At 32.4% G+C, this 11,305-nt stretch overlaps 4 protein-coding genes across 4 annotated transcripts in view; 1 reads left to right on the top strand and 3 right to left on the bottom strand.

The window, feature by feature from the left end:
* LOC100641857 (ephrin type-B receptor 4-like) overlaps positions 1–2,891 on the bottom strand; it is a 24,951-nt gene extending 22,060 nt beyond the window's left edge. The window contains exons 1-6 of the mRNA XM_020002676.1: positions 2,249–2,891; positions 1,754–2,206; positions 827–1,687; positions 525–644; positions 418–477; positions 227–291 (exon numbers count right to left, since the gene is read on the bottom strand). Coding sequence (XP_019858235.1) covers positions 227–291; positions 418–477; positions 525–644; positions 827–1,687; positions 1,754–2,206; positions 2,249–2,873 — 2,184 coding nt within the window. The 5' untranslated portion in view covers positions 2,874–2,891. The remainder of the gene's footprint in view (positions 1–226; positions 292–417; positions 478–524; positions 645–826; positions 1,688–1,753; positions 2,207–2,248) is intronic.
* A 442-nt stretch (positions 2,892–3,333) lies between these two features.
* Positions 3,334–4,968, bottom strand: LOC109586482 (putative GPI-anchored protein pfl2). The gene is made up of 6 exons (XM_020002675.1): positions 4,819–4,968; positions 4,000–4,773; positions 3,875–3,943; positions 3,765–3,818; positions 3,663–3,721; positions 3,334–3,515 (listed from the first exon to the last, which is right to left on the bottom strand). The coding sequence occupies exons 1-6, from the start codon at positions 4,922–4,924 to the stop codon at positions 3,444–3,446; spliced, it is 1,134 nt and encodes a 377-aa protein (XP_019858234.1). The 5' UTR covers positions 4,925–4,968; the 3' UTR covers positions 3,334–3,443.
* Positions 4,969–6,043: 1,075 nt separating this feature from the next.
* Positions 6,044–7,481, bottom strand: LOC109586481 (uncharacterized). Its single transcript, XM_020002674.1, has 8 exons — positions 7,372–7,481; positions 7,108–7,320; positions 6,966–7,055; positions 6,710–6,913; positions 6,591–6,659; positions 6,488–6,538; positions 6,379–6,437; positions 6,044–6,229 (listed from the first exon to the last, which is right to left on the bottom strand). Exons 1-8 carry the CDS (start codon positions 7,475–7,477, stop codon positions 6,158–6,160), a joined length of 864 nt encoding a protein of 287 aa, XP_019858233.1. The 5' UTR covers positions 7,478–7,481; the 3' UTR covers positions 6,044–6,157.
* Positions 7,482–8,882: 1,401 nt separating this feature from the next.
* On the top strand, positions 8,883–10,414 carry LOC109586479 (caseinolytic peptidase B protein homolog). The gene is made up of 4 exons (XM_020002672.1): positions 8,883–8,972; positions 9,426–9,512; positions 9,797–9,903; positions 10,281–10,414. Exons 1-4 carry the CDS (start codon positions 8,902–8,904, stop codon positions 10,412–10,414), a joined length of 399 nt encoding a protein of 132 aa, XP_019858231.1. The 5' UTR covers positions 8,883–8,901.
* The last annotated feature ends 891 nt before the right edge of the window (positions 10,415–11,305 follow it).

Genomic DNA, 11,305 nt, shown 5'->3' with positions numbered 1-11,305 from the left:
AGTACTCAGTATCTTCTATAAAGAATGCACTACCACCAGTACGATCAAGTGTTGAATATGTGGAGGAATACTATATGATGATTACTTAATTATATTGCACAGTTGATTAAGGCTTACCAATTCATTCATTAGTGTGGAGTAAATTTCTTCACTTTCTTCTCCAGAACGTTCTTTCTATTAATAATGTTAATTAAAACATAATTATTAAAATATATCTAGTACATACTGCAGTGGGTACATATAGTGTTGCTTCTTCCAATAGTCCATACAGTTCATTAGAAAATTCAGTATTCTGTTAGGAAAGCACAAAGCATAAACTGAAAGTGATCACCTTTATGATGTTTACGTTACTCATGTTCCAAAGTTAATGAATGTTTATGATATGCATATAAATGTTGTTTAAAAACATGTTTATTACTTCTTGTTTTCTGTTAATAGTTACAATTGGTACTTCATACGCTGATGATGCTCCAATACCTAATGGTCATAACTCAATGCATTAAACCATTATGTACTATTCCTACCATTTTCTGGTGCTCCATAAGTTGGATTACTAACATTGAGTGTACTGTCAATCATTGTGTCGCCATAAACTGTTTCTATTCCATTCATTACTGGCATTGCCTCTTCATACACGATTGGACCTGCTCCAATAAAAGACAAAATATAATAATTAAACATTATTCTAACGGCCAAAACATATCATAGTCATGTCTACCCATTATACATAGTTTATAAATAATGCATTTAATGGGAATTGAATATCAAAACACTAAGGAACAACAAATGTAGTTATTTCATTTTGGCATGATGTATATACATGTACCTTGTGATTCATAATTTGGATTACACACATCTTTTAATCCTTTGTCTTCTTTTCCATTTGGAACAATATCAGAATAATTAGCATTAACAAGACAAGTATCATGTCCACCAAGAGTCAATGTTGCTTTGTTTCTTCTTTTATATGCTACTGTTATCAATATTAATATGACTATAACACTAATTATCAGTAATACTAATACTGTAACTACAACAGCAGCTATTATTGAAGCTGAGTTACCATCTCCTGTATTGCCTAATACTGTGGGCTCACTACTTCTAGTGACAGATGATTCACTAATGGAATTTGATGATGACACTTCACTGGTAGGATTGCCTCGTGATGCAGTGTTTAGTGTACGACTGGCTTTTGTTGAATGACTACTTTCTGTTGACAATACAGGACTACTGCTTTCAATACTGGACAATGGTGTAGCTATTGACTCAGTAATAGGGAGAGTTGGAGAGGGAGTAATGGTAACAATTGAGCTACTTGATGAGAGTACACTGCTACTACTGATAACTGAAGTAGTAGTGCCAGTAACACTGCTTGATAGAACATTGGTACTAACACTGCTTGATAGAGTGTTGATGCTACTGGTTGATAGTGCATTGATACTAGTATTATCACTGCTTGACAAGGCATTAGTGGGGAATAATGATGTAGTGCTCAATAAGGAAATAGCAGTAGTAGAATGTAAATTGGTAGAGTAGTGTATGACTTCTGTTGATGTTGGAATGCTATTAGGTTTCATTACAATATCTGTTGTAGTGGTGGAGGATGATAGCATTGTCATTGTAGCAACAGTATCAATGTCTTCAGTAATAGTAGAGGATGATGTTTCAGTCACTGAAGGAATGGGCTCTAAAAGGAAAACAATTGATTAATAATAACACTTATCATAATAATAGTTAAAATTTTAAAGCTTACCTACTACAACTGATATCAGTGGATAGTCATTGTGTTCCAATGGTATTAATCCATTACTACTATCAAGCTGATAATTCAATGGTCCATTGTATTGTTGATAATACATTGGATTACTATTAGTGGTTACATTGATTACTAATATATCTCCATACTCTACTTCAATATCACTTGTAAAGTTATATACATTACCATTACTTGATGTAGCAGCAGAAGCATTAACAGTTAGTGCATGAATCAGTTCAGAAGAACGTTTTAAATAAATGTTAGGATAATCTTTGCTTGTAGTCTGATTCTGTGTAATACCAATTATCCAGTTAGTAATAATACCATTACATGTGAACTGTATATCAGGAAAAGCTCTTGTATCACTGACTGGTATTACATTAGTAACTGATAGACTTTTTGTATTAATTTCAGTTTCAGTGAAAACATTTTGAAAGCAGTTCAGAGGATCTAGATAAAAATGATTTAATTTTGTTAATAAAGCTATCATACCTGTTATTAGATGTACCATAAAAACATCATTTGTATTTATTCGATCAATTTCTCTATTATTACCATTTATTCTGATACTTGAATTACTAATGGAGTTTGCTCTTATTCTTCCAACTATTTCTGTGCTGCTAGTAGTTGCATTGTAAAGTCTAACAACACTCGAATCATCTTCAGGTTGATACACTCCTAGTCTGTAATTATTATACTTATTGCCACTGATACTAATAGAAGTAGGAAGAATGTAACGATATAATCCATTAGTAGTGACATTATCAGGAAATAACACAATAGGAATAGTGCAATGTTTCTGGTAATTACTGTTCCCATCAATCCATATCTCAATGCTGGGATACTTGCTTCTGTTTCCATATTCTGATCTGATGTCAACTCCTAGAAGAACTTCTGTTACAGTAGTAGTAGTACAATTAAATGCATGACCACTATCAATGATCCATCTTCCTTCATTGCCCTCAGCTAAAGTATTATCAGCTAGTGAACCAACTGGTGTAGCTGCTTTAGCTACTAGTAGACTCAAGTCCATGAATCCTTCAGTAAATACTCCTCCTCCCGTTGCTCCTTCATTACTAGCAACCAATAATAATAGGAATAAGAAGATACTGGCCATTTTGTGATGATCTACTCAGCAAGTGTCTTCCTATTTTGCTAACAGGATGTTATTCTATGAACATCATTACCACACCCAATTTTGCTAGGCATTCACATTGTGTGCAATCATAAATAATTGATGATAATATGACTGATTGATACAAATCTGATATCCTATACTGGTACAGCCCTGACACATTATATTATAGATCATGCCTGTTATTCTGGGATGAATTAGTACAAATTTTATCATGATTGTATCATGACTGATTACACAAAAACCATGATTCAGGACTGATATCATGGTATTATTCAGACTGATATCAGTCCTGATCTAAGGCGATAACAATTGGTTGTGTATAGTGCATGAACATTGTTTAAAAGAGAACTATAATGCCATTGTAAATGTGGTTTGGAAGAAGCACTACTGGATATTTTAGAATTATGTAAAAATTTTAAATTTATTGTACTTGTCTAATGGCTTTAACAACAAAATTAAATTCTACAATGTTTTAGTGCAATTTGTTATTTGTGTATGTGTTTTATGTGCATTAATGTATGTCCTGTTTATTATAGTAATGTCAATATGTTAGATGTACAAGTCTTCTTCTTCTTCTTTCTGTTGTGTATATGCTTCATTATGTGCTGGCATTACAATAACCTGCCAATAGAAATACAGCCAACTGTCAAACAATGTTGATAAATGCACTGTGATGGCTAACAGTTTTAATGTTAATTTAAGTAATAAAATTAAACTTAGCTATACCTATTATTTTTTACATAATTTACAGTATTATTGTAATGTTACCTCTTGTTCATTATACATTGTTCTTGGTTCATCATATACTAATAGTTCTTCATCAATACCTATAATTTATCAAAATTATAATAATAGCTCTTATTATTTTACTTTGTGTCATTATAGTGTTGATTCCATAAGCAGGATTACTATAGACATCATCATCTATTATATATAATTGGTTAAAATTACTCTTTCAGGTACAATCTAATCTATCCTACTTTCATTTCCACCAATAACACCATAAGCAGCATTAGCAGATATATTTGATAGAACATTCAGTCTTTCATCTATAAAAAATATATATATATTAGTGAAGTTAGTGAATGTTTGTTATTTAAGTTACCTTGTTTTTGCTCATCTGTTATCCTTTCATTATCACCATTAGCATAACCAGTACCTAACTGTTTTCTCCTACACACTAATACACTCACTATTAATATTACTAGTATAGTAACTACCAGTAATATAAATACACTACTAATACTTCCTGCTAGTATTAAACTCCCTGTACTTTGATCAGGTGTACTTTCCATTGATGCAGAGTTCAATGAGGTAGTAGTGACACTACTACTACTTGAAGTGACTAATACTTCACTGGTAGGATTGCCTTGTGATACAGTGTTTTGTATACGACTGACTTTTGTTGTACTGATACTTCCTGTTGACAGTAGAGGATGACTACTTTCAATACTAGACAATGGTGTAGTTATTGACTCAGTAATAGAGAGAGCTGGAGATGGAGTAATGGTAACAATTAAGCTACTTGACGAGGGTACAATGCTACTACTACTAATCACTGAAGCACTAATACCAATAACATTACTTGACAGAACATTGGCACTAACACTGCTTAATAAAGCATTGGTGTTAGCAGTATCACTGGTTGATATGACATTAGTGGGGAATAATGATATAATACCCAATAATAAGGAAAGAGTAGTAGTGTAATTTAAACTGGTAGAGTGATGTATGACTTTTGCTGATGTTGGAATGCTATTAGGTGTCATTACAATATCTGTTGTAGTGGTGGAGGATGATAGCATTATCATTGTAGCAACAGTATTAATGTCTTCAGTAACAGTAGAGGATGATGCTTCAGTCACTGAAGGAATTGGCTCTAAAAGGAAAATAATTAAATGATATTAGTTAGGAAACTACTCACTTGTTATAACTGATATCAGTGGATAGTCATTATGTTCCAATGGTATTGATCCATTACTGCTATTAAGCTCATAATTCAATGGTCCATTGTATTGTTGATAATACATTGGATTACTATTAGTGGTTACATTGATTACTAATATATCTCCATACTCTACTTCAATATCACTTGTAAAGTTATATACATTACCATTACTTGATGTAGCAGCAGAAGCATCAACAGTTAGTGCATGAATCAGTTCAGAAGAACGTTTTAAATAAATGTTAGGATAATGTTTGCTTGTATCCTGATTCTGTGTAATACCAATTATCCAGTTAGTAATAATACCATTACATGTGAACTGTATATCAGGAAAAGCTCTTGTATCACTGACTGGTATTACATTAGTAACTGATAGACTGTTTGTATTGATTTCAGTTTCAGTGAAAACATTTTGAAAGCAGTTTGGAGGATCTAGATAATAAAAAATTGTCAATTAATAAATTACTTTTAATAATTTTACTATACATACTTGTTATTAGATGTACCATAAAAACATTATTTGTATTTATAAAATCAATTTCTTTCTTTGATCCAGATATCCTGATTCTTGTGTCACTAATGGAGTCTGCTCTTATTACTCCAACTGTTTCTCTGCTGCTAGTGGTTGCTCTGTATAATCTAACAACACTTGAATCATCTTCAGGTTGATACACTCCTAGCCTGTCATGAATATCACTATTGATACTAAAAGGAGTAGGAAGAACATAATGATACAATCCATTAGTAGTGACATTATCAGGGGATAATACAATAGGAAGCAATGTGACACGATCTCGGTAAGCATTGTTCCCTAATCGCCATATCTCAAAGCTAGGATACTTGTTCCTAGTACCATCCATTGATCTGATATCAACTCCAAGAATAATTTCTGTTACAGTAGCAGTATTGCAACTAAATGTATGACCACCAGCAAGAATCCATCTTCCTTCATTGCCCTCAGCTAAAGTATTATCAGCTAGTGAACCAACTGGTGTAGCTGCTTTAGCTACTAGTAGACTCAAGTCCATGAATCCTTCAGTACATACTCCTCCTCCTGTTGCTCCTTCATTACTAGCAACCAATAATAATAGGAATAAGAAGATACTGGACATTTTGTGATCATCTACTCAGCAAGTTCATCTACAGGATGTACATCATTAGACTACCACACCCAATTTTACTAGTGTCTCATAAATTTAGCAAATTTGAATTTATTGTACTCTCTAATCTACTCTAACAAAAAGAATCAATATTTTAGTGCAGCTCATTATATGTGCATGTGCTCTATGAGCATTAATGTGTGTTCAATGTCAATATGTTAGATGTACAAGTCTTCTTCTTCTTCTTTCTGTTGTGTATATGCTCCATTATGTGCTGGCATTACAATAACCTGCCAATAAAAATACAGTGAATTAATGGACTATTATGACTAGGACTTTTAATATTGAGTTTAAGTAATGAAGTTTAAATTAGCTTTGGCCATGGTTATTGCATAATAGTTCACTAAACGATATTTATAACATAATATTGTCATGTTACCTCTTGTTTATTATTCATTGTTTTCGCTTTATCATACACTAATGGTTCTTCATTAATACCTATGTGCACATATTGTATCAAATTATAACAATAGTTCTTATTATTTTACTTTGTGTCATAGTGTTGATTCCATAAGCAGGATTACTATAGTCATCATCATCTATTGTAATTGGTTAAAATTTCCTTTTTAGGTATAAAAATCTATATCTTACTTTTATTTCCACCAATAACACCATAAGCAGCATTACCAGACATATTTGATATTATATTCTGTCCTTCATCTATACAATAACAATAAATTAGTGAAATGTTCTTTATTTAAGAAATTTACCTCTTTTATGCTCATCTACTACTCTTTGAGTATTACTTTTAGTATCACCAGTACTCAACTGTTTTCTCCTACACACTAATACACTCACTATTAATATTACTAGTATAGTAACTACCAGTAATACTGCACTAATAACTCCTATTAGCATTATCAGTGTATTATTGTCCATACTTTGACCAGGTGTACTTTCCATTGATGTAGTGACTATTATTGATAAAGTTACTAATTATTATTTATAGTATAATAGTTACTGTACTTGATGTTATGCTAAATTTAGCAGATTCCATTGGCTCCTTAGTTACAACTGTAGATCTTGAGTATAATGCATTGATGCTTGATGAAGTAACTGCATTAGAAGTAATAGGTACAGTATAATGATTACTGTTGCATATAAATACCTGAAAATGATGAAGTTACACTGCCATGGAATGAGAGAGAAATGCTAGTGGTCACGGCCCATGAAGTAGTAATAACACTGCTTAAGCTATGATGTGAGCTGACAGAATGACATGATGTTGGAATGCTCTGTGGCGTCATTACAATATCTGTAGTGGAGGAGAATGTTGACTCAATAGTAGCTGATGATGTTTGAGTAATTGAAGGAATTGGCTCTAAAAGGAAAATATAATTTTCATTACATAGTATAGTTTAGGAATACTCACTCATCATAACTGATATCAGTGGATAGTCATTGTGTTCCAATGGTATTAATCCATTACTGCTATCAAGCTCATAATTCAATGGTCCATTGTATTGTTGATAATACATTGGATTACTATTAGTGGTTACATTGATTACTAATATATCTCCATACTCTACTTCAATATCACTTGTAAAGTTATATACATTACCATTACTTGATGTAGCAGCAGAAGCATCAACAGTTAGTGCATGAATCAGTTTAGAAGAACGTTTTAAATAAATGTTAGGATAATGTTTGCTTGTATCCTGATTCTGTGTAATACCAATTATCCAGTTAGTAATAATACCATTACATGTGAACTGTATATCAGGAAAAGCTCTTGTATCACTGACTGGTATTACATTAGTAACTGATAGACTGTTTGTATTAATTTCAGTTTCAGTGAAAACATTTTGAAAGCAGTTTGGAGGATCTAGATAAAAAATGAATTTAATATTTTGTTAATGACGTTATGCATACCTGTTATTAGATGTGCCATAAAAACATCATTTGTATCTACTTGATCAATTTCTTTAGTTAAACCAGTTATTGTGATACTTGATTCACTAATGGAGTCTGCTCTTATTCTTCCAACTGTTTCTGTGCTGCTAGTGGTTGCATTGTAAAGTCTAACAACACTTGAATCATCTTCAGGTTGATACACTCCTAGTCTGTAAGTATTAGTGAGACTGACAGTTGCATAAGGAGTAGGAAGAGTGTAACGATATAATCCATTAGTTGTGAAATTATCAGGAGATAATGCAATAGGAATAGTTTGTTTTTTTTCGTAAAGGAGACCAACTACAAGCCACATTTCAATGCTAGGATACTTGTTCCTATTACCATGATTTGATCTGATGTCAACTCCAAGAAGAACTTCTGTTACAGTAATAGTACCGCTACAATTAAATGCATGCCCCCCATCAATGATCCATCTTCCTTCATTGCTGTCAGCTAAAGTATTATCAGCTAGTGAACTAACTGGTGTAGCTGCTTTAGCTACTAGTAGACTCAAGTCCATGAATCCTTCAGTACATACTCCTCCTCCTGTTGCTCCTTCATTACTAGCAACCAATAATAATAGGATAAGGACAGCAAGGGAAAGAGCAGGCATTTCTTGATTTTGCAAAGAAGATAAACTCATTTATTATTCATGAATGAATGAATAATGATGATGATATAAACGCAAGACACACCCACAACATTTCCATCACGTTGTTTCATGCCTTTCTTTATGAATTTCTCTCGAAGTTTTTGTACAATTTGGAGAACTTTGAGATTTATCTCTCGAGCAAGAAGCACCAGAATAGCATCCCCACGCGTGATATCACATATCTATTGGCTCCCAACTGAAAGAAACTTATTTCTCCTAGCCGCTAAGAGGAGTGATGACTCTAAATATGATGACAGAAGATATTTATCTTCGTATTGTTTGGTAGCTGCTATTGGACTAGCGTTCTGTTCTAATAATGATAGAGGTACAGCAAATGGAAACTACTGGTATATCATTATGTTTAATTTAGATAATAATGAAGAATTTTTGTTGGCGGCTAAAAATAGTAACATTGCATCACTTAAAAGGTGAGTTATAAATAGAAACCAACTAATAATTAGTTATAGTTATGTTCTGAAGACACATTTGGTACACGTACACGTACATAAGGACATGATAGTCCCTTAATGTTTTACATTTTTGTAGTAATGATTTCTGTAGTAATAATTAATTCTTGTAGTAATAATGTATGTAGTAATATTGTACCATATTTCCTTAAGTGTCTATTTCCTAAAATGGTATTTTGACCTCGAAAAAATAAAAAAAATAAAATGCAACTTGGACACAGAGCAGGATTTGAACCTGTGACATCTTGCACTTTACTTCAGGAACTTAAAGCAGTATCCACAAGGCATCTGAGTTATTGCAAGGCTAGATTTGTGTATTTATAGTTCAATTCTATTGCTACCCCGGCGTTTATTCACATCCGGCTTTTATTAAAGGAAATATGGTATGTATTTTTAATATTTATATTCCTTTAGGGGATTATCAAATGGTGTTGATGTTAATTGCCGTCATCAGTTAGGATGGACAGCATTGCATGTATCAGTGATCAATGGAAATGAAAAGTGAGAGCTCATTAATTATTTACACGTACATGTACATCTATTCTACATATAACATATGCATGATAGGAAATGTGTTTTGCTCTTTATCATGTTTAAGATTAATATAGCGTTAACCTTTTATAACTGTGATATAATTATGTTGCAATTTAAGGATAAATGCAGTTTCTGAAACCAATAGAAAAATAACTAAAACCATATACCTAAAAGTTATTTCCACCTTGTCACTGCAAGAGAAAGATTTCAATTATGATTACATCATTGACACGTATCATTTCTATATATAGGGCTGTTGAGTGGTTAATTAAAGTGGGCGGAGCCAATGTTAATACACAGGATGAATATTCATCAGCTAGGAGGATGGCACGTGTACTAAAGGCATCACATCATCAAAGTAAAGAAAATAATATATTTTGAGCTGATTACAATCAAAATTGAATTTTTTATGAATTTTTAAAAGTCGCTCCAAAATTGGGCTAAAGTCCCTGTACTATAGTACATGGTCTCGGGGCAAATTTCACTAAAAATGAAGAAGTGAGAATTCTATATTTTAATAATTTTCCTGATGCATATACATGTACTTATATTTTGTAGAAAGTTTAAGCTGATTCCAATCAAAATTGGATTATTTACGAATTTTAAAAGTTGCTCCGAAATCAAGCCAAAGTCGCTATACTATAGTACAGGGTATTTTGTCAAAAATCACTATGAGGAAGTTCTCCATTTAATCCTGTGTGAAGGGTTTGAGCTATTATGTTTTTATATTTTTAGTTGCTCAATTGAGAGAACATCACTTCTGTTCATTTATCAATGCTTATGCCACATATACTGGATTCACTCCATTACATTATGCAGTGATCACTGACAATGAAGACATCATTCAGTTACTACTGGATAATGGTTAGTACCATTCTTTATACAATAATACACATTGACTACCATAGTGTCAAGAATACATTTATACTATTATTTTTAACATTCTACATTATTTTAATTGTACATGCACATATGTACATGTATCGTATGGTGGGAAATTTTGGAGGAAATAAAATTTGGCGAATTGCTAAATTTTGGTGATTGGCGGATTTTAATTTGGCAAATTTTTGGCCACGTGCCATTGAGCATGTACATAATGGCTCAAAATGATGAATTTTTATTTTGGCGAATGGCTATCAAAACGCCAATTTACCAAACTTAATTCCCTCCAAAACTTCCCACTATATGGTACATTCATGATTTATTGAGTCGAAAATTTTAAAAAGTTTAAGGCGATGAAATAAACCAGCTACAGGCTAATCTGTTATAACAGGTGGACTGCTATATAAACTAATTCGAACTCTTTGAATATACTCAAGCCTTATATGGTGTGTCTCCAAGGCAACTAATGTGATAACAGTGCGACCCACAATTGCCTGGTTATGTTTTTACTGTTTAAAAGGAAGAGCTTTGGGCTGACTTCACATCACAGGATTTTGTACTGATCCTCCAAATATTACAAAATTTTTGAATGGACGTAAAGTCCTGTTGTGTTATTGTTTAGACTTTTGAGTCTTAAATTTGATTATTTCCAATTTTTAAATTTTTGAAACAAAAATTGATAGTAATGTGTAGCTGTGTACTATTTTTATACAGTTTGTGTATTATTGTATAGTGGGAAACTTTGGAGAGAGTTAAATTTGGTGAATTGCCAAAATTTTGTGATTGACAAATTTTAATTTGGTGAATTAGTGGCCATTTACCATTGAGCATGCGTATAAAGGCTCAAAATGGCGGGTTTTATTTTGGCGAATGGCTAT

Source organism: Amphimedon queenslandica, unplaced genomic scaffold (genome assembly GCF_000090795.2).
Source record: "Amphimedon queenslandica unplaced genomic scaffold, v1.1 AMPQUscaffold_12860, whole genome shotgun sequence".
Lineage (NCBI taxonomy): Eukaryota > Metazoa > Porifera > Demospongiae > Haplosclerida > Niphatidae > Amphimedon > Amphimedon queenslandica.
This window is presented reverse-complemented; position numbering and strand designations above follow the sequence as displayed.